The sequence below is a fragment of the Exophiala aquamarina genome (genome assembly GCF_000709125.1).
Source record: "Exophiala aquamarina CBS 119918 chromosome Unknown aczIA-supercont1.13, whole genome shotgun sequence".
Taxonomy (NCBI): domain Eukaryota; kingdom Fungi; phylum Ascomycota; class Eurotiomycetes; order Chaetothyriales; family Herpotrichiellaceae; genus Exophiala; species Exophiala aquamarina.
The window spans coordinates 458207-482068 of NW_013550575.1; the positions used below are offsets into that span (position 1 = coordinate 458207).

The 23862-nt window shown below is 51.4% G+C and overlaps 6 protein-coding genes across 6 annotated transcripts; 3 read left to right on the forward strand and 3 right to left on the reverse strand.

Moving 5' to 3' along the window:
- Positions 1-488: 488 nt before the first annotated feature.
- A1O9_10469 (uncharacterized protein) lies at positions 489-2053 on the reverse strand (the record flags this gene model as incomplete). Its single annotated transcript, XM_013400630.1, has 2 exons — positions 489-1107; positions 1425-2053. The coding sequence occupies 2 exons, from the start codon at positions 2051-2053 to the stop codon at positions 489-491; spliced, it is 1248 nt and encodes a 415-aa protein (XP_013256084.1).
- A 1441-nt stretch (positions 2054-3494) lies between these two features.
- A1O9_10470 (mitochondrial processing peptidase) lies at positions 3495-5256 on the forward strand (the record flags this gene model as incomplete). The annotated part of the gene is made up of 2 exons (XM_013400631.1): positions 3495-3599; positions 3661-5256. 2 exons carry the CDS (start codon positions 3495-3497, stop codon positions 5254-5256), a joined length of 1701 nt encoding a protein of 566 aa, XP_013256085.1.
- Positions 5257-7231: 1975 nt separating this feature from the next.
- A1O9_10471 (uncharacterized protein) lies at positions 7232-7880 on the reverse strand (the record flags this gene model as incomplete). The annotated part of the gene is made up of 2 exons (XM_013400632.1): positions 7232-7752; positions 7814-7880. 2 exons carry the CDS (start codon positions 7878-7880, stop codon positions 7232-7234), a joined length of 588 nt encoding a protein of 195 aa, XP_013256086.1.
- Positions 7881-10060: 2180 nt separating this feature from the next.
- On the forward strand, positions 10061-12419 carry A1O9_10472 (uncharacterized protein; the record flags this gene model as incomplete). Its single annotated transcript, XM_013400633.1, has 6 exons — positions 10061-10319; positions 10378-10507; positions 10569-10808; positions 10857-11319; positions 11369-11440; positions 11490-12419. The coding sequence occupies 6 exons, from the start codon at positions 10061-10063 to the stop codon at positions 12417-12419; spliced, it is 2094 nt and encodes a 697-aa protein (XP_013256087.1).
- Positions 12420-14667: 2248 nt separating this feature from the next.
- On the reverse strand, positions 14668-17949 carry A1O9_10473 (elongation factor 2; the record flags this gene model as incomplete). Its single annotated transcript, XM_013400634.1, has 1 exon — positions 14668-17949. One exon carries the CDS (start codon positions 17947-17949, stop codon positions 14668-14670), a length of 3282 nt encoding a protein of 1093 aa, XP_013256088.1.
- A 1150-nt stretch (positions 17950-19099) lies between these two features.
- On the forward strand, positions 19100-23536 carry A1O9_10474 (phospholipid-translocating ATPase; the record flags this gene model as incomplete). Its single annotated transcript, XM_013400635.1, has 1 exon — positions 19100-23536. One exon carries the CDS (start codon positions 19100-19102, stop codon positions 23534-23536), a length of 4437 nt encoding a protein of 1478 aa, XP_013256089.1.
- Between the last annotated feature and the right edge of the window lie 326 nt (positions 23537-23862).

A 23862-nucleotide genomic window follows, 5' to 3' on the forward strand; every position in this document is an offset into this window, starting at 1 on the left:
GCACATCACTTACTTTGTCGCACATAGTCCCAAAGCTGTCCATGGAAGATTTTCGGTGTATAGAGGAGATCTGCATCCGAAACCCAAGTAAGAGGAACCGCTTTGCAAACTTTGACGAGAGGTGGGGCACCTCGCAATTCAGTGATGATCCGTGAGACTCGTACAAGACAAAGATGTGAATGTCCGCCTGGGCTACAAGGAGCCAAAAGGCAGACAAGAGGAACATGGGGAAACAAGCATGATATGATTCTGTGGAGGGTGTAACATGACCCATACACTGTAAGATTAAGTGGGTAGATGCAGCTCTGTACAAGGCAGAGCTACAAAGATGCTCGCGAAAACTGAACGCTCAAAATGATGCTTTTGTTTCGAACCAACATTCACCTAGGCATCAAGCGAGACAGATACGCTCGCAGATGCCAAGTTCTTTTCTTTCCGCATCACCATTCGTGAAATTGGGGACTTCTAGCACGCAAGAATGATTTTCATCATGAGCGAGCCGGCTCGTTATCGCCAGTCACTTCGGGAATACCAGGTACTTGTAGCTGCACCGCATCGGATCTTCCAGCGCTTCCGTCAAAAACAAAGGGACCAGCATTATTCCTTGGAGTCAATGGCCCTTCACCAGAACCAACCGCTTGTTCATGATCTGGAGTTTGGGTTCGTGTTCGCTGATGTTCTAGTTGAGCATTCACTTCATTCGCCTCCGGCTGATCGGGCATTTCAATGTTGCCATTCATAGATCGTACCTCTGATGAAGAAGGGTTGGAGGCTTGCCTTCGAGCAAGTAAACCACCATTTCTGAGAGAAGCTGGAGAATGGTTGGCTTCGTTTGTCGCGGATACCGGTCGGGGCGCTGGGGAAGTGCTATGAGCAGGGTTTGTATTCACAGAAGGCCGAGAGGGATGTTGATCATGGGCTGACCCGTTGGTTTCAGGCTGGCCTGTGACTTGTCCGTTGGTGAACGAGTCGTCCGTGCTCAAGGAGTCGTTGTGCGCAGTACCATTAGTTTCAGATTGCTGATTATGGCTGTCCTCCGTGCCTTCCATCCATTCATCGAGGTCGGATTGAGCAAGATCGACGTCAGCCGCAAGGTCGGAGTAGGCCCTACAGTTTGGACATTGAAACTGTGGGTATGTGCTATTTTTGCCCTCTAGGAGGGGACGGATGCATTTATAATGCCAAACATGAGCGCAAGGAGCGACGAACAAAGCTTGACAAGGCTGTGTTGCCAGTTAGTTCTCAAGGGGCGTACATAGAGCGGCATAAACATTACCAGAACTGAGCCTAGGCATATTGAGCACTCGCCGCTGTTCGCATCCGCCGAGGGTTGATCTTTGGCAAGGCTCTGGAGTTGCTGGTGTCTAGTTTTACTGCAGACTAGATTTAGAGTGGCACACATGATAGCGAAGGACAAGTCTTACTTAAAGTTGTTTGGTTTCTTCTGCCAGGCGCGATTACACTCGATTCTGATCTTAACACATCGAAAGATCATCTCCTCGCCGCCACGGAAGTCGATACCGAGTTGAACAATATCACCATCTTTGATTGGAAATAGCCTTGACTCTGTATTGGGCTGACTCAGCCTGATGTGGTTGAGGAAAGTCCCGGAGGAACTGGCAACGTCTTTGATCTGCCACTGGCCTTCCACAAAACAGAATTCACAATGTTTGCGACTGACGACCTTGGACTTGAACCCAACCGGGGCATCGGAAGGAGCAAGGGGATTCGCACTGGGAACGCCCTCACGTTCGGAATAACGGCCGACTCTGATAATAGAATGCTCGCTCGGTAATGTTCGTGAGACGGGAGAGAACGTCAACGAAGGCCTCCCATTTCTTATCTCCTGATGGGGGTGAAAGCGGATAGTAGGCAGAGACGATTTGGGCTCGTCGGCGGGATCCTTTGTGCCCGAGCTTGTTCTTGCAGACTGCGAACGTTGGTTTGGAGGTCTGGCGATGGTGTTGGCGGCGACGGTGGTGGTGTCGTTCACTGGCGCCTGCTGGTTGCTGCTTGTGTGCCTGCGAAAGGTGGAACTCCGATGCCTAGCCATTTCTTCTTGTCCGTTTTGGTCAGCTGGGCTTGTGGTCAGGGTTGGATCTGAATTTCGGCCGGCGGGCAGTGGAGGTGTGCAAGGACGAGAAGCGGCTGGTTCGGAGGGAAAGGCCAGAGGGCTTGTTGGCTCGTTTGGGCGAGAGTGACTTCTTCGTCTTCCTGTAGAAGTAACGGCAGGAGGAGGGGGAGGGGGAGGACTTGGTCGTTGGTCGTTGTTGTAGCTGAGAGACCTCTGGAAATAGTGTCGAGGAGAGCGGGAGGCTTCGTTGGGACTGGTATTGCCCGATCGACTGTGAGACAAGGTACGTAGATATGACAAGCCTCGGCGGCGGGATGAGGTTCGGTCCAAATTCAAAGTGGCTGCACCTGCTGGGGAGGTGACAGGGGCAGGTGGGGAGATCATGGGATCAAAGGAGGCTGCAATAAAACGTGGACGTGGAGTGGGAAGTGAAAAATGGAGAGATGATGTATGGGGCAGAGGGGCGATGGGCAACGGGCGATGGAGGAGGAGGGTCAGGGATGTTTGATGTTTGAGTTCAGGTTTTGAGATGTTAACGGGGTCAGTGTTGTGAGGTTTGGAGTGTTGGTATGTATCAGTGTAGGTGCTAGTGTTGGTGTTGGTGTTGGTGACGGTGAAAGCCGCCTCTGCCTCGTGAGCAGATTGAGTACGGAGTACCGAATTCTGGCTGCGAGAGGCTCCGATTCTATCGGGCTCCCAGGCGGCGGTGGGCGCAATTTGGCACCAAGGCGGTCCAAGTTCTAGGCGTGGGTTAGGCGGTCCAGGCCGGAGTCTACGCGCGGGATTTAAGTGGAAAGAAGATCTCCTGGCTGAGCTTAGAGGGTACGCGGACTTGTTCTTCTGCTGTACAAAACTGCTAACAACCATTAGAATCCAGAAGAAAGGATCAAAGGAGACAGCCGCAGCCCACCGAGGGGAGATGTATCATCTCTTTTAGCCTCGACTACTGCTTGTGCGATCTCATTTGCGTCTGGCTGCTTGTCTGAATCGAGATGGTGCTTGATAGCCATCGATGTCATCGGGCATGGAGCATCGCCTTGGCCGGGGTCAGGACGAGGTGCCAATAGACTTTCCAGGGTTTATTCCTCCTACTGTTCACTCTGAGTGTCGGATTGCCGAGCTAAAGTTTGTCAAGCCGTTTATGCCAACGCCCTAGGCCTGGTCTCGCAGTCGGAAGAAGTCGCTCCCTTGGAGTTACGCAGTCCGAGATGTTTGGTGTTGCTCGCATGTACTTTTGCCCGCAGTCACGTGCACTGTACTCACGTGATTTATTACTGACAAATAATTCACCTGTCGCTCATCTTTGGCGCACGTGATCACCAGGTACCGGCCTCCAAAAACTTCACCCTTCGTTCATCCTCCGTGTGGTCCAACACCATCAACTCAACTTGTCACCACTTGCTTTACCTTGACCACCAAGATGCGGACTGCAGCGGTCAGAGCCCTGCGCAACGCCAAGCTAGCTTCAAAGACATCAACGCCCTTAGCCAGAAGCTACGCAACCGTCAGAGATCCCGCTCAAAAGGTGAGCCCTGTCCTTCTCTGGACCGACTAGACTTGTATCTAACCCTCATCGTCAACTACAGGATCCTGTCGAGTTAGATCGTATCACGAAGCTACCTAATGGCATTCGAGTTGCCACGGAATCGCTACCTGGTCCTTTCTCCGGCGTCGGCGTCTATATCGATGCTGGTTCGAGATACGAGGATGAATCTCTCCGCGGTGTCAGCCATATTGTTGATCGCTTAGCCTTCAAGTCGACCAAAACAAGGTCCGCCGATCAAATGGTCAACTCTCTAGAGACTTTGGGAGGTAACATACAATGTGCCTCCTCGAGAGAGGCCTTGATGTACCAGTCTGCGACCTTCAACTCCTCGGTTGACAACACGCTTGGCCTCCTCGCCGATACCATCCGAAACCCTCTCATTACAGAAGATGAATTGCAACAACAGCTGGAAACTGCAAACTACGAGATCCAAGAGATCTGGTCCAAGCCCGATCTGATTATTCCAGAGCTGATGCACATGGCGGCCTACAAAGACAATACCCTGGGACATCCACTGCTCTGCCCAAAGGAACGGCTGCCTATGATTACCCGCAGCTTGATCGAGAAATACAGGCAGCAATTCTACAAACCCGAGCGGATAGTTGTGGCCTTTGCTGGAGTTGAACATGACGCAGCTGTGCGCATGACCGAGAAGTTCTTTGCCGATATGGAACCTGCAGAAGCTCACTCCCAATCAACCACCTCGACAATTGATGCACATCTCTCCTCCACACCTACTATGCAGCTCCCAACATCTCAATCTCAGTCGACCCCAACAAAGTCCTTCTGGAAAGGGCTCACCAGCTTTTCGACTTCTGCTCCACATCAAGCCACGGTCTCTCCCCTCGATCCGTCCCTTCTCCAACCAACACCCACTTCGTTACTTACACAGCCATCTCACTACACTGGTGGATATCTGGCTCTTCCAACACTTCCACTGCCCCAGAACAATCTTTCAATACCGCTCTCACATGTCCATATTGGGTTTGAAGCTCTCCCCATCTCTTCCGATGATATCTACGCTCAAGCCACCCTCCAGACCTTGCTAGGTGGCGGAGGCTCTTTCTCCGCCGGCGGACCGGGCAAGGGTATGTATTCAAGACTCTACACCAACGTGCTCAACCAGCATGGATGGGTGGAGAGCTGTGTGGCCTTCAATCATAGCTATACCGACAGTGGTCTCATTGGTGTCGCAGCTGCTTGTGAACCAGGGAGAGTTGGCCACATGGTCGATGTCATTTGTCGCGAACTGCAGGCTTTGACACTTGAATCCGGCTTTGCAAGTCTGCAAGTTGCCGAGGTCAACAGGGCAAAGAATCAGCTGCGTTTCAGCTTACTGATGAATCTCGAATCACGATTGGTCGAGCTAGAGGACCTCGGTCGACAAGTGCAGGTTCATGGACGCAAGGTAGGCGTTAAGGAGATGTGCGACAAAATTGATGCTCTAACGGTCGCCGACTTGAGAAGGGTTGCCAGACAGATTTTTACTGGCAAGGTTGACAACAAGGGCCACGGCACAGGAGCCCCAACAGTTGTCATTCAGGAAGGAGAGCCTGCCAATGGAAGGTATTTGAAACCGATACCTTGGGAAGATGTACAGTCAAGAATTGCGAGATGGAAGTTGGGACGACTGTAAGACTTTGATCTACGCAAAGGTATGCCATTAGCCTGCTACTGTATTACTACTCAGGTCGACGGGAATGTGTGACACATACATGTCTATATAGCCGCACGGCCGCGAGAGGACCGCTCGCAAATACCACTCATAATTAAGCGGCAATCTGCACTTGCAAGAGACTTGGTCCTTTGCAGGCGCGATCCTTACCACCGATGTTTATATCCTCCCTCCTGCTCAGCTTGTGACTTCCCATGATATTAATGATTTGGCCGTCGCTCTCTCTTTGACTGGCAAGCGATCCACCTGAAGACATGCCTTGAGGTCGACTCGTTGCTTTCTCTTCTTTGCTCACATCCGCTGTTTCATCCTCAGCCATTGTCTTGTTAGTCGACACATAGTCTAGTCATTAATTCATCTGCAACTGTCTATCGTCTAACTCCATACCACCTTGTACTCTCGTTCTCATCGGCCACGGCCGCATTCAACAGCCATCTGTACATCCTGAGCTTGATTCTGCTCTCTATTTAGGCACAGAGACCCAAGCTCGAATAGGGCGAGACAGTGTCTCATTGCCATGGCCAGAAACCGGAGGACATACCGTCGATCATCCATTGCGGCGCACTCTCATCCACAGATTCCAGAAAGGATACTCAGAACTCCGCGCAGCGAGAAAACAAATACTCCACAGTCTCGAGGCTTTTGCACACCTGCAACAAGGAACACCGGCACTCCAACAACCAATCACAGCCCTCTGTCTTGGGTGGCAGTCAAAGAAGCACGGTTGCATCCGACCATATCAAAGACTCCAGTCTGTGATGCCTTGATCAGACATGGCATCTTGCCTGATCGAGGACCAACCAAAGCATGGCCGAAGGAGGCGGGATTCGATCAACCAGCTTGGAGAACACCTTGTGGGAAGAATGGCATCCGCGGTGCTGTGAATCTGATTCGGTCCAAGGAAAGTCTATTGCGTGGCCACGAAACCACTACACCACAGCCCCAGCAACCCAAAGAAACCATGCCAGTGCAGAGTCTCAGCGATAAGATAAGCACACAGCAAAGCACACTATCCGACAGACAACTAACGTGCTTGCAGGAGTGGAACAAGTTGCACTGCAGATGGACACCACTGATGTACGAGCAAACATTGTTTCCCCCATCTCTGAGATGGAAATTCCGAGAATTGTATTTAGCCGCGGTGACGTCGATATTGCAAGTATGACATGGGGAGACCAGAAAAGGAAGGCTCGAAGCAGTCCTGCGAATAAATCTTCCTATTCTGTAGTTAATCAATTTTCGGAATATATCTGTGGATGAGAGCACTCCTACAATGGCTCTTCCAGAACTTAGCAATGGCTACATTCCTCTCCAGCCAACGTAGTAATGTCTTGAAAATACAGTCTTACGCGTGCAAGATTGCTAGTCTTATACTCAGGGAAGGCGATGGATTTTGAGCAGTACGAGGTACAAGTATGTGTATGGAGTCTATCCTGTATGAACCCAGTCGGACGCGCGGTAGACTGCTCGGTAGACAGCGCTTGCCTCCTGCAAATGGATCAAGTGATGAAATGAATTCAAGCCCAAGGAAATATAGGCCTGAAGCCGCTGCTTTCATCACCAAGGCATTGGAGGCCATGTTTCTCGTACGGAAGCCAAGGGTGTGCCAGCAGCACTCTCTCCCAAGTAGACAGATCGTGATATGATTAGGACGAAAGGAAGCACGGGTTTGTTGTCCTGAGCTAGAATCCGCAGACCACTGATCTGGAGTATATGTCTGCCTAGGCTTATTAAGCAGGCCCTCACTCCACTTGTTTGCTGGGTTTTGCACATAGTCGAGTCAGAATGGCGATTGGCTCAACACAATAATCAACGCAGGTACCACGGAAAGGAAGAGAACAGAAGATGATTCGTGCAGAGTCTCATGCACACTTGAACGCTCAATTTGAAGATTCCTTTCCCAGTCTTCAGCTTGGAACTTGCTCAGTATGAACCACTACCGGAGCTGCGTCGACAGCGCGACCACCTGGTCAAGGAGCGCCTTATTTTCCCCAGCAGCGTTCTTCGTCACCTTCTCCAGTAAATGGTCGACCGTCTGCCCGGGATCCGTGATAGCAATGCCCTGCGCTGTCTTGATCCGCGCAACCTGGAACGCTAGGAAGAATTTCGGCACCTTAATCGCGAGATTGCCCCCTTCACTGCGAATGCCCGCTTCAGTGGCCAGATATAAATTCAAGTCCGTCTCGAAGACGCTGAGATCCGTTGACGCAAGCGGGGTTGCGGTCGCAAAGGTGTCGAGTGCGAATTGGAGCGGTGTGGACGATGAGCTGGCGAAGTTGATGTCCGAGAACGAGACGCCGTTTGATGATACGTCGGGGACGTTGCCGATGGTTGTGGCGGTGCCGCAGGTGATACCACCTTGGATTGCGGCGGCGATGTCAGCTGTCTCGGCTGGTAGTGTCTCACTGCCGACGAGGAAGCAGGCTGCTTGACGCTTGACTTGTCGTGTTGGGGCAGCTTAAGGGTGGTGTCAGCGGTGGTCTCTGGGACTGCATGGACTATTGATTAGTCTCCTTACCTATTCCCGGTACGACTATGGATGTCATAAGAGCAATGCTCAGAATGCTAATCCCTTGAAAGTACATTTTGGATGTCTAACAGGCTTCAGCGGAAAGTTAGAAATGAGGCGACCAGCGCAATGGAAAGAATGTGAAGGACGATTAAAAAAGAACGAACGGAAAACGTCTAGGAAGCAGTGGCCAGCACAGGCAATGGAATGAAAAGGATCGGTATGTGTGAGGAGCCTGACTGCTCGAAATCACAGCGGGTTCCTGACAGCTTTATGAAAGTAGAACAGTGGACAAGGAGTCGTCTTTGAAACGTTCCATATCCAAAGTTCCGTTTGCCATGCGGGCGCTCGATAGCCGAGCTATGCGCAGGCCTGGCCTTACTCGATCCTGACTCCACGGTCGTCCTGAAGATGACTTTACCATTGTTTGATGATGATTAGCAGGTTGGGTCAGGGATGAATTTAGAGGCCATTCTCAAACGTTGCGTGTCGAAGGCTTGTCAAGCTTATCCAACCCAGAGCGGGTCTTGGTGGATTTGAGCAAAGACTCAAATACTGGTATTGGTATCTGGTCGCAATCCAGCAGAAGTCCGCGATGCGGGTAGAGGACTCGGTGTATATCGCATCTGTGCTGTATGCATGAACATAGCTCTTGTTTATCGAGGCGATTTGGACAATGGTGGGCGAGACATGGGCCTTGGTCCAAGCCACAAAACGGGGATTCTCGCCAATACTTTCCTGCCCAATCAGTCGTCCCACCCAGACGGGCCCTGGCGCTTTAGGCTTCTTCTCAGGTAAACAATGATTTTACTCTGAATTTGCTCTGAGACTTGGGAGTAACTTGAACGGCTGCGAAGGCCGCATTGATTGCTGGGCGCTTCAAATTACCCAAGAACATAATTTTCTTCTACCGAGTGGTGCGGAGTACAGTACAGTATTCGTAAGAAAAGTCTGGCAATCGCATCTGGTAAGCCAACCTTGCCCCTGACGCAGCACATTGCCAGCCTGCGTTGTATCTTGCATGAGTGAGAACTATATCGCCCCTACCCCGGGCTGGGAATACGAAGCTGGGACGATAAGTTTATTGATCCTGCATCTCCATCATGACGGAGTTCCGGCTCCATGAATTAGGGAAGTGTTGTACGAACCACCCGATGTGGACTCGTAAGTTATAGACAATAAGCAATCATCGTGTCTGCATTTGTGATGGTAGTGACTGGGGCCCGTACCTGCAGAGACCTGATGCAGCTCGGACATCCGGGACCAGCCCACTCTAAATTGAGTATCTGTGTGATTCGGCAAACAAGTCCTCGTTCAATGTGGATGGACATCGCCGAACACATCCAAGAGAGATCATACGATTGACGGCAACCCAGATCCACAATTTCGACCACTCGACGCCCGCCTTTGCGGGCTTGTTGTGAACTTTTGACCGAGTCCTTGATGGTTCAACTTCGGTCCATCTGGAGCTCTACGGAGCACTCGCAAACCAACGGTGTTTTGTCATTCCAGCCGTTGTCTGCAGGATGGTTGGGACACAGCCGAGCAACTCGTGTGCAGCAAAACAAGGAAGACAAAAACAAGCTTTTGGCGGGCGGGTGGAGTCGATCGGTGGGTCATTATACCCGGCTTGGCATGTTTGCCAATGGCCTTCGCACGTGCTCAACGCCTAAATAAGGCGGCGCTAGTTTCAGGGGAAATGCGAACGGACCCACACCGATCCCTGCGTCTGCCTCGAGAGGACCCCTTGGGCTATGACTATCTTCGCACAGAGGGAAAAACATTTGCACCAGGATCAACGCAAACGAAGACGAAAATATTCAGAAAGCCTGTACGGAGGACACTCATCATGGGACAGGATGATCCTCTCCATAAGCGCCAGTCCTCCGCAAATGGACTCCCCCTGTGTGATCCACCCTCTGTCATCGCCACTGTGATTTGCACGTCGCTAGCGATAAGGTGAGTGGACCCAGCCACCAGAAGGCAATTTTACTAGCCAGCAATCAATTTTCGCTGGGCAATCAATCAACAGTCCTTGGACGCGTCAAACACAATTTGGCCGACTGTCTTGCCCATCCCATGTCCATCAAGCCCCAGAATCCAAGAATGCTGCATCCATCGCCACCATACCGTAGCATATGCGTTAGCGCGTACCAGCCTGTCAACCGAGAAATGGTGTATGCTTTTTATGATAACCTGCATCTCTGACCTCTGCTCAACACTTCCACGTCAACCTCACACCTGCGACGAGACAAAATGCGGCGCGACATCTTCACTGCGCTGGCCTTTGGCGCAGCAGTCGCCCTCGCCGCGCCTGTAACTGATGAGTCGGTGATGCCGCATGTGCTGCGGACACGCAACATTGTCGAGCAGATCGACGACTCTTACGACTTCGTTGTCGTGGGGGGTGGCCTGGCTGGCCTTGTTTTAGGTGCACGCTTATCAGAGGATAAGAATCACACCGTGCTCGTCCTTGAAGCTGGTAGCAACGGCGATGAGTATCGACAACGTATAGGTATGAGTTGACTGGCTTAAAGCGATACGCTATGTCCGCATATCTAACATTTGGATAGATACTCCTGCTTATTCATATTTCGAATCGTTGTGGCCGACGCCATTGAACTGGAACTTCAACACCACACCCCAAGCACACGCCAATAACAGTGAACTGCCATGGCCTCGAGGGAAGGTGCTCGGAGGTTCGTATTTCAGCGTTTTGACTCGTGACACACCTGAATACTGACTCGGTGGACCTGACAGGCAGTTCTGCCATAAACGGACTATACATGAACAGACCGGGTGAAATCGAGGTCAACGCCTGGCAAGATATGCTAGGGGACATGGCCGGCGCCGATAATTGGTCCTGGGACTCGTTCTATGCAGCTATGAAGAAGAGCGAAACTTTTTCTCCTCCCGGCGACGTCGTAGCTCAAGAGGCTGGCATTACTTGGAATGCTGCCAGCCATGGGACCAAAGGGCCCATCCACATGTCATATCCTGGCTAGTATGTTGATGGTGTTTGGCCTGGTTTCTGTTGTTGACCTAGTTCCAGCACATTCCCGCTTGTCAAACAATGGCTAGAAGCGACAGACAGCCAAGGTGTAGCCAACTCAGATGACACCTATGGTGGTGAGAACTGGGGAGCCTACGTTGCAACATCTGCCATCAATCCTACCAATTGGACCCGTTCTTACAGCCGGTCGGGCTACCTTGACCCTCTCCCACCTCGTCCAAATTACGACGTGCTCGCAAATGCCTATGTTACGCGACTTCTTTTCAACTCCAGCTCCCCGAAGGGCAACTTGTCGGCAAATGCTGTGGAATACACTCGCGACAATGGAGCCAGTAAAATGATCGTCAAGGTCAACAAGGAGGTTATTTTGGCAGGTGGCACTATCGGCAGCCCTGCAGTCCTCCTACACAGCGGTATTGGCCCCAAAGATGTTTTGTCTAGTGCTGGGGTTATGCTCGTGCAAGAGCTTCCCGGTGTTGGCCAACATTTGCAAGATCATCTGGTAAGCTTCGCTCACATCTGTCTCCAGGAAAACCTGCTAATTTGACCAGAGTGCGACAATTCAATTCAGCACGGATCAGGCAACAGCTGGCTCGCTGTATGCTTCAAATGGCTCAGAAACGGTTTGTCACGTCTTGATTTGTTATAATTCTTGTGGGCTAATGACAACAGTACGACCCTGCTTTTCTCTCTTACATCAACTCCGCTGTGGCCTATGTCAACGCCAGCGTTCTCTTCGGTGACGGCGCCGACGGTCTACACTCCGGCATCAAAGGTCAAGTAGATTCGTTCACGTCTCTCATGACCACAGATGCAGGTGTCGTGGCCGGAAATAAGGCAATCTACACCACGACAGCCGACAAAATCTTTACAAGCCCGCTTGGACTGGTTGAGCTTCTTATTGGAAATAATAACAATGGTACAGTCAATATTGGCGCTGCTCTACAGCATCCCTACAGCTTTGGCCGGATTTATATCAACTCGTCGAACCCGGTGGACTACCCTGTCATCGATCCCAACTACTTGGTGCATCCAGCCGACGTGCAAACTCTACGTGAAGGACTCAAGCTCGTCCGTCGGATCGGAACTTCGGGTCCATTGAAAGTCAGCCTGGAGGAGGAGATTTGGCCTGGAAAGGATGTCCAGACTGATGATGAATGGGATGAATGGCTACGAGGCTCAGTCTTCACTGAATTCCATCCTTCATCAACTTGCGCCATGCTTCCTCTCAAGCAAGGCGGAGTGGTCGATGCCAACCTACGCGTTTATGGACTGGCCAACGTTCGTGTCGCCGATGCCAGCGTCCCTCCGATCTCCTTCTCGGCTCATCTAATGGCCTCAACCTATGGCCTAGCGGAGCAAGCAAGCACGATCATTCGGGCTTACCACAACCGACCAGTCTCAAAATCCTCCAACTCTACCTCCTCTAACAATACATCGACAACAAACTCTAACGAATCAGGCCAGCAGTCTAGTGCTAATTCTAATGGGAATGCAAGTGGCGATGCAAAAGAGCCAAATGGCGGGGCTGGGTTGACTGTGCATCCATGGCCGGTATTGTTTGCCATGGCAACGTGCATCGCTTCAGTCGTTTTGTTTTAATAGCCTGTTTGATACACCCCAAAGATGCATTACGGTTGCATCATAGATATTTCTAATTCATGAACATTCGACCCCATGACCAGACTCGTCCGCAAGTTGTGTACTACATACGTACAACCGGGGAGTTGCTTCAGAGGCCTGACGGTGCAAATGATTACCCGAGGAGATTCGCAACAGACCAAAACCCACTATAGCGGCCATTCCCAAGCAACATCCCACACTCCGCGGTTGAGACTGAGTAAATTTCTTCTACGCTTAGATAATGCGAGTGGTGTCCAGCACCGGCTGCCAGGCATGGCATGACGACACCTGCGGGTCTGAATGGAGAAGGAGCATCCGAGAGCCGGTCTTGCCGGCCCTGCCCGCTGTTCAGCCTCAAGTCACATGACCTAGCTGAAAACTAACTTTAGACCTTGACTCAAGACTCAAGGCTGGCGATGCCGCCTCAGCCTTTTATCGTCTTTCTTTCAATATCATCCCTCAGACCTCGAAGACAGTATACATACCTCCATAGTCAGTCGCCCGCAAATCCGATACTCCAAGGGAAAGTACGCCTTACAATGGTCATTTTTGGCGGTCTTGAACTGGTGGCCGCGGGCTATGTCCTACATGAGCTCCACAAAGACGAAGAAAAGCCACGCAGTAGTGAAGAGCGACGTCGACACCGCCGCCGTCGTAATTCACATTCGCATTCCCATCATCGCCGCGACTCGGATAGCCGACCTCGACCACCGCGACCAGATACGTTGGCTCCGCCGATGATGGCCCCAGTCAGACCAAACAGTGCCCCGCCACAGCAGACATTCCCACCACGGCCAGGAGGACCGTACGCAACTGGACCATGGATGAACCAAATCCCCATCCAGCAGCAACAGTATCAGAAGCAACAGATCCCACACCCTCAGACCTGGCCACATCCCACGGGCGGTAGTCCAAATTCACAGATCCTGCCTATTTCCTCACGACCAATGTATGTGGCTAGCGACTTCCCTCCTAACCCTCATCTACAGCAGCAGCAGCAGCAGCAAATGCCACCGCAAATGCAAGTTCATTCACCCCCTCCTGGCCCAGGGAACCTTCCACACCGGCCTACCATGCACCTTGATATGAAGACAGGTAAATGGCAACCAGACATGCTTCCACCGGAGATGCCTCGAAACGGAAGTTCTCCTGTTGGAGGATCTATCTCTCGCGATCGCGGCGCCAGTCCCCAGCCGCCATCCCGCCTACGCGAACAGCGTCGACGAGGTGACTCCTCCGACTCTTATTCGTCTGACTCAGACTCCGATGAAGATCTCGCCTATGGCTCACTGCCTGGGGAGAGAAGGCGGAGGCACCGAGGCAGCAGCACCATGCAGCGCATCGTGTCCAGAGAGAGGCAGCGGCCGCAACCTTTTCCCCAACCAGGTCGGGATCGCTATGGTGCAGAATGGAAAGGTCGCACCGCGTCTATGCCTGTCGAAATGCCGAATCAGACCCGCTATGAACTCCAGGGATGAATATGATAATACGTATGGGGCTAGTATGATGCGCAACTTTGATTTTGAAAGCCATGTTTATATATATCCTTTGCACGCAAAGAGATGAATTTGAAGGCCAATAGCGATTATGTTCGATAATGAGATGGATGACCTGTTTTAATCGTGTTTGGAATTCACACACCGGGTTGAATGCACACGGTGGTGATTATGAAAGAAAACGAACCAGTAATAATTGGTAAGGTTACTTCTCAGATACCAAATGTCACGTTCTCACATTTATCTTTCTCTCTCTCTCTCTCTCTCTCTCTCTCTCTCTCTCTCTCTCTCTCTCTTTTCGACGTGTTGTTCTAGTTAATGAAGCTGCGCGCGAGGCTGAAGAGTTTTAATCGTTTGGCGGGGCTGACCCAAGTTTGGGCGATTTATTTATATTCGGGTTTCGGAGGGTGTGTCACAGCCACCATGGAGCTGTCTCGTCAGCATCCTTTGCTGCGGAGTTGGCTTGAGGTTGTAGTGTCTGTCCAAGAAGCTGGATCGCGCCAGATTGATGCTCAGACTTGGGTCTTGCTTGTTACTGCGATGCGTGTTTCTCTGCAGTGTGTGCTCTAATTACACCGATGCAACACGATCTCAATGAAGAAGTATTGACAGTCTCAATCAAAGTCTTACGTGCTCAGTCGTGATATTTAGTTTCTCGTCCCTCGTTTCTCTATGCAAATGCCGACATGGTCCTCCCCTTAACAGCATAGTTTGCATGCTATGATACGAACTTAGTTTGACTTCAACGTCTTCTGCTTCTCCGCATCCCTACCGCCCCTGGCGCCTCTAACGAGTAGACCCTTCCTAGCCCTGACCAAATCAACATATTTCTTAGCGACATTCTCCCTCTCGCCGTGAACGCCCAGGTCCTCGAGTTCCTCTTCGCTCCTGGGCACCCAAAAGGGGTCGACATCGTCGAGCATCTGGAAGCCTACGAACTGAAGCATCGGCTGCGCGAGCCCGGACGTGCGCTTGCGGATCTCCTCGCTGAACCCAAATGACTCGGCCACCGGTAAGGTCGCTTCGATTGTGAAGTAGGGGGTTCCCTCGAGGAGTGATTCGGAGAGGATTGACCCGCGTCGCCGTGTTAAAACGGAGTATACCCGCCCTAGCACTTCTGGGGTTGCTTGAATTGTGCAGCTGTACATGGCTAGGAGGATGCGAGGGGACCAATCGAGGAATGCAGAGCGGATCGTCTCCCGTACCGACGTGATAAGCTCGCCCGTCAGGCGGCCAGGCTCGACCGTTGTTGTTGTTGAAGGGTCTCCATTGCCTGTTTCGCCGTTTTCTGATTGGTGGTGTGTGATCTCCTCCAGGAAGACAGCGATGCCTTGGGTTGGCTCACGGCACAATGGTCCCTGGGAGGTCGCCAGTTGGAAAGCGTATGCAATGGTATCGGAGAAATCTGGTGTTGCAATAGAGTCCAGACCATTGGTCTCAACGCTGGACGTGCCATGGTCGTCATGGGTCTCGTGCTGTTCCAGCAGAAACCGTTTGCATGTATCTGTCCCGGTGGAGTCGATGAAGATGTTCGGCCCAACGCGCTTGGGGCCAAAGGCACAAATCCTCGAGATGACGTTTTGCCAGAGTTCCTTCTCCTCTTCCACCTCGTCGAATGCCGCCTGCAGCAGTTGTCGGAATTCTTGCAGCGAAAGATGGCTTCGCTCATTACCCGTGCCGATTGCTAGGTCCCCAGCCCCATCCCCTACATCGCCATCATCGGCATTTTTGCTCCCATCTTCCTGAGCTTGCTTCTCCGCGTATAATCGACGGATTGATGCACCATTTTTGATGAGAAACTCTGTTACATTCGCCGGTAATGGCCGAACGCGGACTCGAACAGACACCATTTTTGATGCTGTGATGGCAACCGCTGTCCCCCTGGGTAGGTCTTTATGCTTAGGTGGTTCCATCTCCTCTGCACTGACTATTGTTTCTCGGTACGGCACGATGGGCTTGCCCGGTTGGATGTCACATTTGGCAAAGCGTTCTCGGAGATCTTTGAGGCATCTTTCGAGGTGAAGCTCACCAGCAGTGAGGATAACGTGTTCGCCACTTTCCATCTGTTCATAAATGGCGCACGGATCGCTCCGCTCAAGCAATTTCAACCCATTGATCATCTTATTCAGATCCATCGGATTGGTGGGCTCAAGCGCAACTCGAACAATAGGTTGACTGAACGTTGAGATTCCTGCCAAATTGATACTTCCTTCTAGTTGAGAGCAAAGGGTGCCAGTCTTGAGAACGTGCCCTTCCAATCCCTCGATCCCAAAGACTACTCCAGCGGGTACTTTCTCCAAGGGCTCTAGACTGCGGCCCATTAGGAGATACAGGGCGGTGATCGGCACCTTCCTTGGCTCAGGAGATGCATGTGGAAATGCAGGGTTGAATTTAGGCGGTAGGACGTACACCTCGTCGCCCACAGACAGAGTTCCAGAATACAACCTAGCAAATCCTATCAAGTGTTCGGGATCCTCAGGCTGCTCTGGTATCATACTTTCATCTTCTTCTTCTCCTATTCTCGTCACGTTCAAACCATTTGTGATGTGTCCGACGTCTGTTCCGCCTTCAGCTTCCACCTGAGCCTTGGCAATTTCTGCTCGTTTCTTACGAGCCAATTCTCGTGCTTCATCAGCCGTCAGAGTTGTGCCCAGCTTCCGCCGTTTTGATGGGAGCTCGCTCTCTGGAATAGCTACCATTTTGCTGACGTATGCCACAACTGGTGCAGACGCGTCCGCCTTGAAATTGATCATGGAATCTTTGAGAGCTTGATCGACTCTCTTCGAACCGACTAAATCCTCAATCATCTCTGGCAAGCGAGTGGCTTGAGCGAGGGGTGGACTTGGAAGATATTCGATGACAGAGACCAAGAGGGCAGTTGACAGGGGTAGCCATGAAGAGAAGAGAGCTTGCAGGACAGCCTTGGAATCTCTTGATCGAGCAATATGGGCTGGGAGACTAATGGAGAGAGACTTTGTAATTTTCTCTAGCAGAACTGGATCTCCATGGCTGCCACTGATACCAACTGTGGCGTTATATGCTTGCCATATGGGATCCAACACAAGTTGAACGAATATTGGTTTGAGATTCCGCCCTTTTAGATGCTTTTGGCCTAGGACTTTCTTGGTTTTGGGATCTAGAAAGAAGTCTCCCCAAAGCACTTTTTCAAGGAGTGAGCGCTTGATGCCCAGCTTCTTCTCATAGATCCCAGTGAATTGCCGCACGGTCAGTGCCCAGCCATCAATGGCGCTGGCGAAGATGACGTTGTTCTTCTCAGGGGCGAAATATAAATCCTCATCATCACGCTCCTCATATTGCTGGTCTAAATCCGCTTCGGAAGCGTTGTCGCTGAGTGCGTCTTGTTTCTGCTGTTCTCGAGCCATCCTCTTCCGGTCAAGGTTTTCTCGCCACTGGAGATCTTCTTCCATGCGCTCTCCTTGAAAGAAGCCCCCAATGACAGCGTTCACGCCTTCAAGAACTCTTTCAAGATGCGAATATGCCTCGGTGGGGGTCATTTTGAGTTCTGTAATTAGCCTGTCTATTTTATTGATGACTAGCAATGGCTTCAACTTTTCAACCCATACTTGCCGTAAAACTGTGACTGTCTGCGAACATACACCTTCAACAGCGTCGATGAGGACAATTGCAGCATCGCAAAGCCGTGAGGCGGTGCTGACCTCTGATGAGAAGTCAATGTGACCAGGACTGTCTATCAGGTTTATCAGGTATTCTTGTTTCTTCGGATCGGCATTTCCTTGCTGTCTCCGCATCATGCTGAAGTACAGACTGATAGCACTGCTCTCCATTGTGATGCCGCGGATTTGTTCATCAGGTCGCGAGTCTAGGTAGCGGACCTTGCCTGCCATCTTAGGAGATATGATGCCATTTGTGGCAATGAGGGAGTCAGTGAGGGAGGTTTTGCCATGATCAACGTGGGCGAGAATGCAGATATTGCGAACGTTGTCCGCATTGGACTGTAGGGCAATAAGCCGTGAAGGTGGGATAGCGGGCATGTCGACGCCGATGGTGGGAGATGTGCCAGGGCGCAGCGCTGTGACTGTAGGCAAGCGCAATAGATGAATCAACACATGAGAAAAAGCGTTTGATGGCTTGATATTCTCTTGTCTATAACTCCACGACCCACCTCTTTTGATCACTCAGTCCGATGGCCATGACGCTCAAAAAGGAATGCGGAACTGCGAAAAAAGATTCACAAACGGTTGTGACGCGACTCACGTGACTGACGATATACGTCATTCGATGACTCAACTTAGCCTCGCTGGGGAAGGCACCTCGACCATCGGAGAACCTTCCGTGTATGTCGTGACGGGAGCTAGTAGGGGCTAATATTCCGTAGCGGCAACTAGATCGAGTTAGCACATTGGTCTCACTAAGTGGTCGAGTCACGTTTATTTGCTGGGGCGCCGTCTTTGGATCCTTAGGCAAGGGTTAGTTGTGGTCTAGGTATTCCTCAGGCGACAGGAGACGTCTTCCCGTTAAAGGACAGCCTGGACAAGGGGCGTCCTAAGGAATCCCCAAGGGCCAAATCCAAGTTTCAGGTGCGGATCTTGGTTACCCCATCCCGCCTCCTCCCCTCATTTCTTGCAACGATTCCCATGAGCTCGATGAGGCCCTCAAGCAAAATGCACTGCCACTGCCAAATCTTTGCCGCGCAATTCTCGAGACAGCTGGTCTGCACTTCGATCCTTACATTTGAGACCAATTTGCTTTGTGTCTCTCAGCTGGATCCGTGAGGCACACATTTTCTCCGGATCTTCTCGCGACATGCAAACATGCACTTTAAGTCTAACAATGTTCCAGAAAAACTAGATGATGATATGAACAAGCGAAGCCTCCTCGCGCCCCCTGCCACATCCCCTCTGGCGCAATATGCCTTCCGACCCTTCACGAGGCGCCGGTCGCCTGCAGAGCGACTCTCCCGAGCTGGACTCGCAGTGTGAGGTGACAAATAATGAGCCAATAAACAATGCTCCACCTGCAGCAGAAGTCAAGCAACCTCCGACCGGTTCGAGTGTGCCCGGATCGAGACCTGGCATATTGAAGTCACCAAGTCAAGCCCGCAACCGGGGTTATTCGCTTAGACGGTCGCTCTTTTCTCAAAACATTCAAAAACAGACCCCCGAAGATGGAAGTGCTTTTGAAATGGCTGGGCCCAATGGTAAATTTGGTGACATTCAAGAGGCGGCCGGCGAGGATGCGCCGGCGAGAGTCACCATCGCTGAAGCAGCACCTGTGAGAGAAGGAGACTCCGTCAAACTGACACGCCTGTCCGACCCAGCACTCGAGCTACCGCTATATCGCCGTTGGGTCTCCAAGCAAAGCTCTCGAAAATCGCTGAAACAAAGGCTATCAATGACGTATCGCGATCTCCGTGACAAGATCCTGCGGTCCAATGCTCTTCCGCACAGTATTGATGGCAGGCACGTCAAGGTCAATGTTCGGAAGGACGACGGGCCCATTGATGAACGCACGAGCAAACCATATATTGACAATTTGATTATCTCCTGTCGCTATACACCATGGAACTTCGTACCACGTCAGCTGGTTGCGCAATTCTCGAAGCTAGCCAACTTTTATTTCCTCGTGGTGTCAATTTTGCAGATGATCCCTGGGTTAAGTACTACTGGCACGTTTACTACCATCGTACCCCTGATGATATTTGTGACAATTTCCATGGCCAAAGAAGGATACGACGATATCAGGCGTCACCGCCTGGATAAAGAGGAAAACGAACGGCTGACTAAGGTCCTGAAATTCCATTCCACCGGAGACGATGGCACTGGCACTGTCGAATGGCACGAAAAGCACTGGCGTGAGATCAAGGTTGGAGATATTGTGCTCCTAGAGCGAGACTCTGCCGTGCCTGCTGACCTGGTGCTTCTTCATGCTGATGAACCCAACGGCACGGCCTACGTCGAGACCAAAAGCTTGGATGGTGAGACTAACCTAAAATCCAAAAAGCCATTGCCCGACATCAGCAAAGCATGTCGAGATTCCGACTCAATCGCCAGCTTCGCCGGTACCTTTGTGGTCGAAGACCCAAATTTGGATCTGTACAAATTCGATGGTAGAGTGGATGTCAATAGCGAGACGTTTCCACTGACCAATTCTGAAATTCTTTATAGAGGCAGCGTGCTGCGCAACACACCAAAGGCGATCGGTCTTGTCATCTATTCAGGTGAAGAATGCAAGATCCGGATGAACGCGAATAAAAACCCTCGAGTCAAGGCGCCTGCTCTGCAGGGTAAAGTCAATCGAATTGTCATTCTGTTGGCTTTACTTGTACTTTTCATGGCCAGTGTGATGTCTATCGGTTACATCATTTGGCGTCGCACATTTGAAAGCAGCGCATGGTATCTTGAGTCGGCTACGATACCATATGGTCAGATTCTGACTTCCTTTTTCATCATGCTCAACACAATGCTTCCACTCAGTTTGTACGTTTCGCTTGAGATCGTCAAGGTCGCTCAAATATTTTTTATGAATGATATCGATATGTATGACCCGGACTCAGATATCCCCATGGAACCGCACACATCGACGATCAATGAGGAGCTTGGACAAGTCAGCTACATATTCTCAGATAAAACTGGAACTCTGACCAACAATTCGATGAAATTCCGAAAGATGAGCATAGCCGGTACTGCCTGGCTCCATGATGCCGATCTTCAGAAGGAGGCCGAAGAGGACGCAAGACACGAGAAACTGCGGCCTAAAAAGGACGACAAAGGAAAGGAAGCCGTGAAGAAGCCAGAAATGTCGATATCTAAGGTATCCCCGATCTCAGCTTCTTCGACCAACGCTGTGCTGTCAGAAAAGGCAGAAGATCCTCGGTCGCCCTCCACCAGTGCAATCCATGAAGATGGTAATATCCCCAGGACTGAGCACTTGTTAAATTATATACAGCGCCACCCTCAGACACTGTTTGCACGAAAGACCAAGCTGTTTCTTCTTTCGTTAGCTCTCTGCCATACTTGTTTTCCAGAGACAGATCAAAATGGTTCGATCACATATCAAGCTGCGTCTCCGGACGAGCTGGCCTTGGTCACTGCTGCCCAAGATATGGGATTTGTCGTGTTGGATCGGCAATCGCAGACTGTGACCATCAAGACGTACCCTGGTAGTGATGGGGATGCACTCCATGAGACCTACGAGATCCTCGACGTCATTGAGTTCTCCAGCATCCGAAAGAGGATGTCGATCATTGTACGACTCCCTGACTCTCGCATCTGTCTCTTCAGTAAAGGTGCAGACTCAACTCTTAGGAAACTGCTGCGGCTGGCTGATCTAGCAGCGTCGAATGTTCAGGATGTGGAGAAAAGAGCCAGTCTGAGAAGAAGTATCGACGCTCGGCATGCATTACGCCGGAGAAGTACACAGATGAGCCAGCGCAGTTCCATACACACGCTGGACGCAGGTACCATTGACAAAACAGGATCAACGCGCAACAGCATTGATCACTGGCTGCGAGAACGAGAGAGCGATGTTGGTTCAGCTTCAAATCGCCGAAGAAGCTCTCAGTTCTATTCACCTAGGCCATCTGTCCAGATCATCTCGCCACGCATGTCAGAGAATAATGCTGGGCGACCATCATTCCAAGCTAGCCCTCGTGCATCAATCCATCTGGATGGTATATATGGACTTGTCGATGAAAGCCTCGTTGTGGACGACAATGCTGTGTTTGAGCGTTGCTTCCAACACATCGATGACTTTGCCACTGAAGGCCTACGTACGCTTCTATATGGATATCGGTATTTAACAGAAGATGAGTACACAACTTGGAAAAACATATATGCTGCCGCTGCCACAAGCATTGTTGATCGACAGGAGAAGTTGGAGAAAGCGGGTGAGATGATCGAGACGAAACTTGAACTTCTTGGTGCCACTGCCATCGAAGACAAGTTGCAGAAGGGTGTCCCAGACGCGATTGACCGATTCCGCCGGGCAGGCATCAAGATGTGGATGCTCACGGGAGACAAACGCGAGACTGCCATCAACATTGGACATTCGTGTCGACTCATCAAAGACTACTCAACTGTTGTAGTGCTTGACCATGAACTTGGAGATCTCTATACTCGGATGGCCAATGCATACTCAACGATGGACGATAGTGAAACAGCGCACTCCGTTCTGGTGATTGATGGGCAGACGCTGACGATCATCGACGCCGATGCTGCTTCGCGAGCTCTTTTTACAGATATTGCAATCCGAGCGGACTCTGTCGTCTGCTGTAGGGCCTCGCCCAGTCAGAAGGCGTCCTTGGTCAAGACGATCCGCACCAAAGTCAAGGGATCAGTTACTCTCGCCATTGGAGACGGCGCAAACGACATTGCGATGATTCAAGAAGCACATCTTGGAATCGGCATCGCGGGCAAGGAAGGGCTTCAAGCAGCCCGTACCTCGGACTACTCGATAGCACAGTTCAGATTTTTGTTGAAACTTCTGTTGGTGCACGGGCGCTGGAACTACGTTCGGATTTGCAAATATACCCTTGGGACATTCTGGAAGGAAATGATCTTCTACGTGGTCCAAGCACTCTACCAACGATGGAACGGATACACAGGAACCAGCTTGTACGAACCCTGGAGTCTGTCCATGTTCAACACGTTGTTCACATCCCTGCCAGTCATCTTCATGGGCGTTTTCGAGAAGGACCTCTCGCCCTCCACCCTACTGGCGGTACCGGAACTCTACAACATCGGCCGGCAGAACCGCGGCTTCAATTTCAAGCTGTACTTCTGGTGGGCGATCCTGGGCGGATTCGAGGCTCAGATTGTCTACTTCGTTGTATGGGCAGTCTATGGCGAGGCTATGTTCACGCGGGATCAATCGCTCTTCGCGCTCGGTGTCCTGGCATACAGTGCCTGCGTCATCCTCATCTCCATCAAGCTCCAGTTCATCGAGCTGCATAACAAGTCGTCCACGGCCGTCGAAGCTATCTTCCTCTCGGTGGGAGGATGGTGGCTCTGGAACCTCATCCTCTCGGCTGTCTATCCCGACGACAGTCCGATCTACAACGTCCACGGTGCTCTCCTGCATCGCTTTGGACGAAACTTGTTGTGGTGGACCACGCTCATGCTCATTGTCCTGGCCGTTTGCGTCCTGGAGTTCTCCATCAAAGCAATCAGCGTCACCATGTTTCCGTCCGATGTCGATGTCTTCCAGGGGCTCGAGAAGGACCCGGAGGTGCGCAGGCGGTTTGACGAGTCAGCCGCTCCGCTGCTCCAGCAGGGATGGGACCGAGATGAGAAAACGCAAACGAAAGACAAACCGAGTCCTGAATGGGCACAGGAAGCAGCGGCGCAAGATGAACGAGAAGCACATGTCCAGCAGCTGCTTGACAAGCCGAGGAATACCAACACCGAGAAGGGCAGAACCTGGCTCAAGAGGGGCCACTCTGCCTCCTCCCCTGCGACGGCGGTTGCTGGAAAGGACAGCAAGGGCGGCCCATCCTGCGCTACGAGTACTACCGCAGAAGACGGCACCGAGATGGCAGAAACGCCCAGGAAATCCGTGGATGTCGCGGACCTCTTCAGTAAAGGGTTTGGGGCTGTGCGAAAAGGGCCTGGGCTACGATGATGCGGTCGTCCCAGGCACAGGACAAGGGAGTAAATGGGATAGAGGCCATAAACGGGGCCCGCGCAGGCCACGGGAGGAGAGAAAATATCCCGTCCCCTATCGATAGAGTGTGTCCACTTCAGAAACAAAGACTCGACTCGACTCGATAGACGTGCGGAATTTTGATGCACGGATGCATGAGAAAAATGATTGTGCGCACAGTCTGCACAGGACGAGTACGCATCGTTATACCTCCAACAGCGTCAAGGTTTGGAACATGCATGCGAGCTACTACGAGTAAAGTAAGATGCTTCTTGGGTACGTCCTCGTACAGGATTCGTAATTTC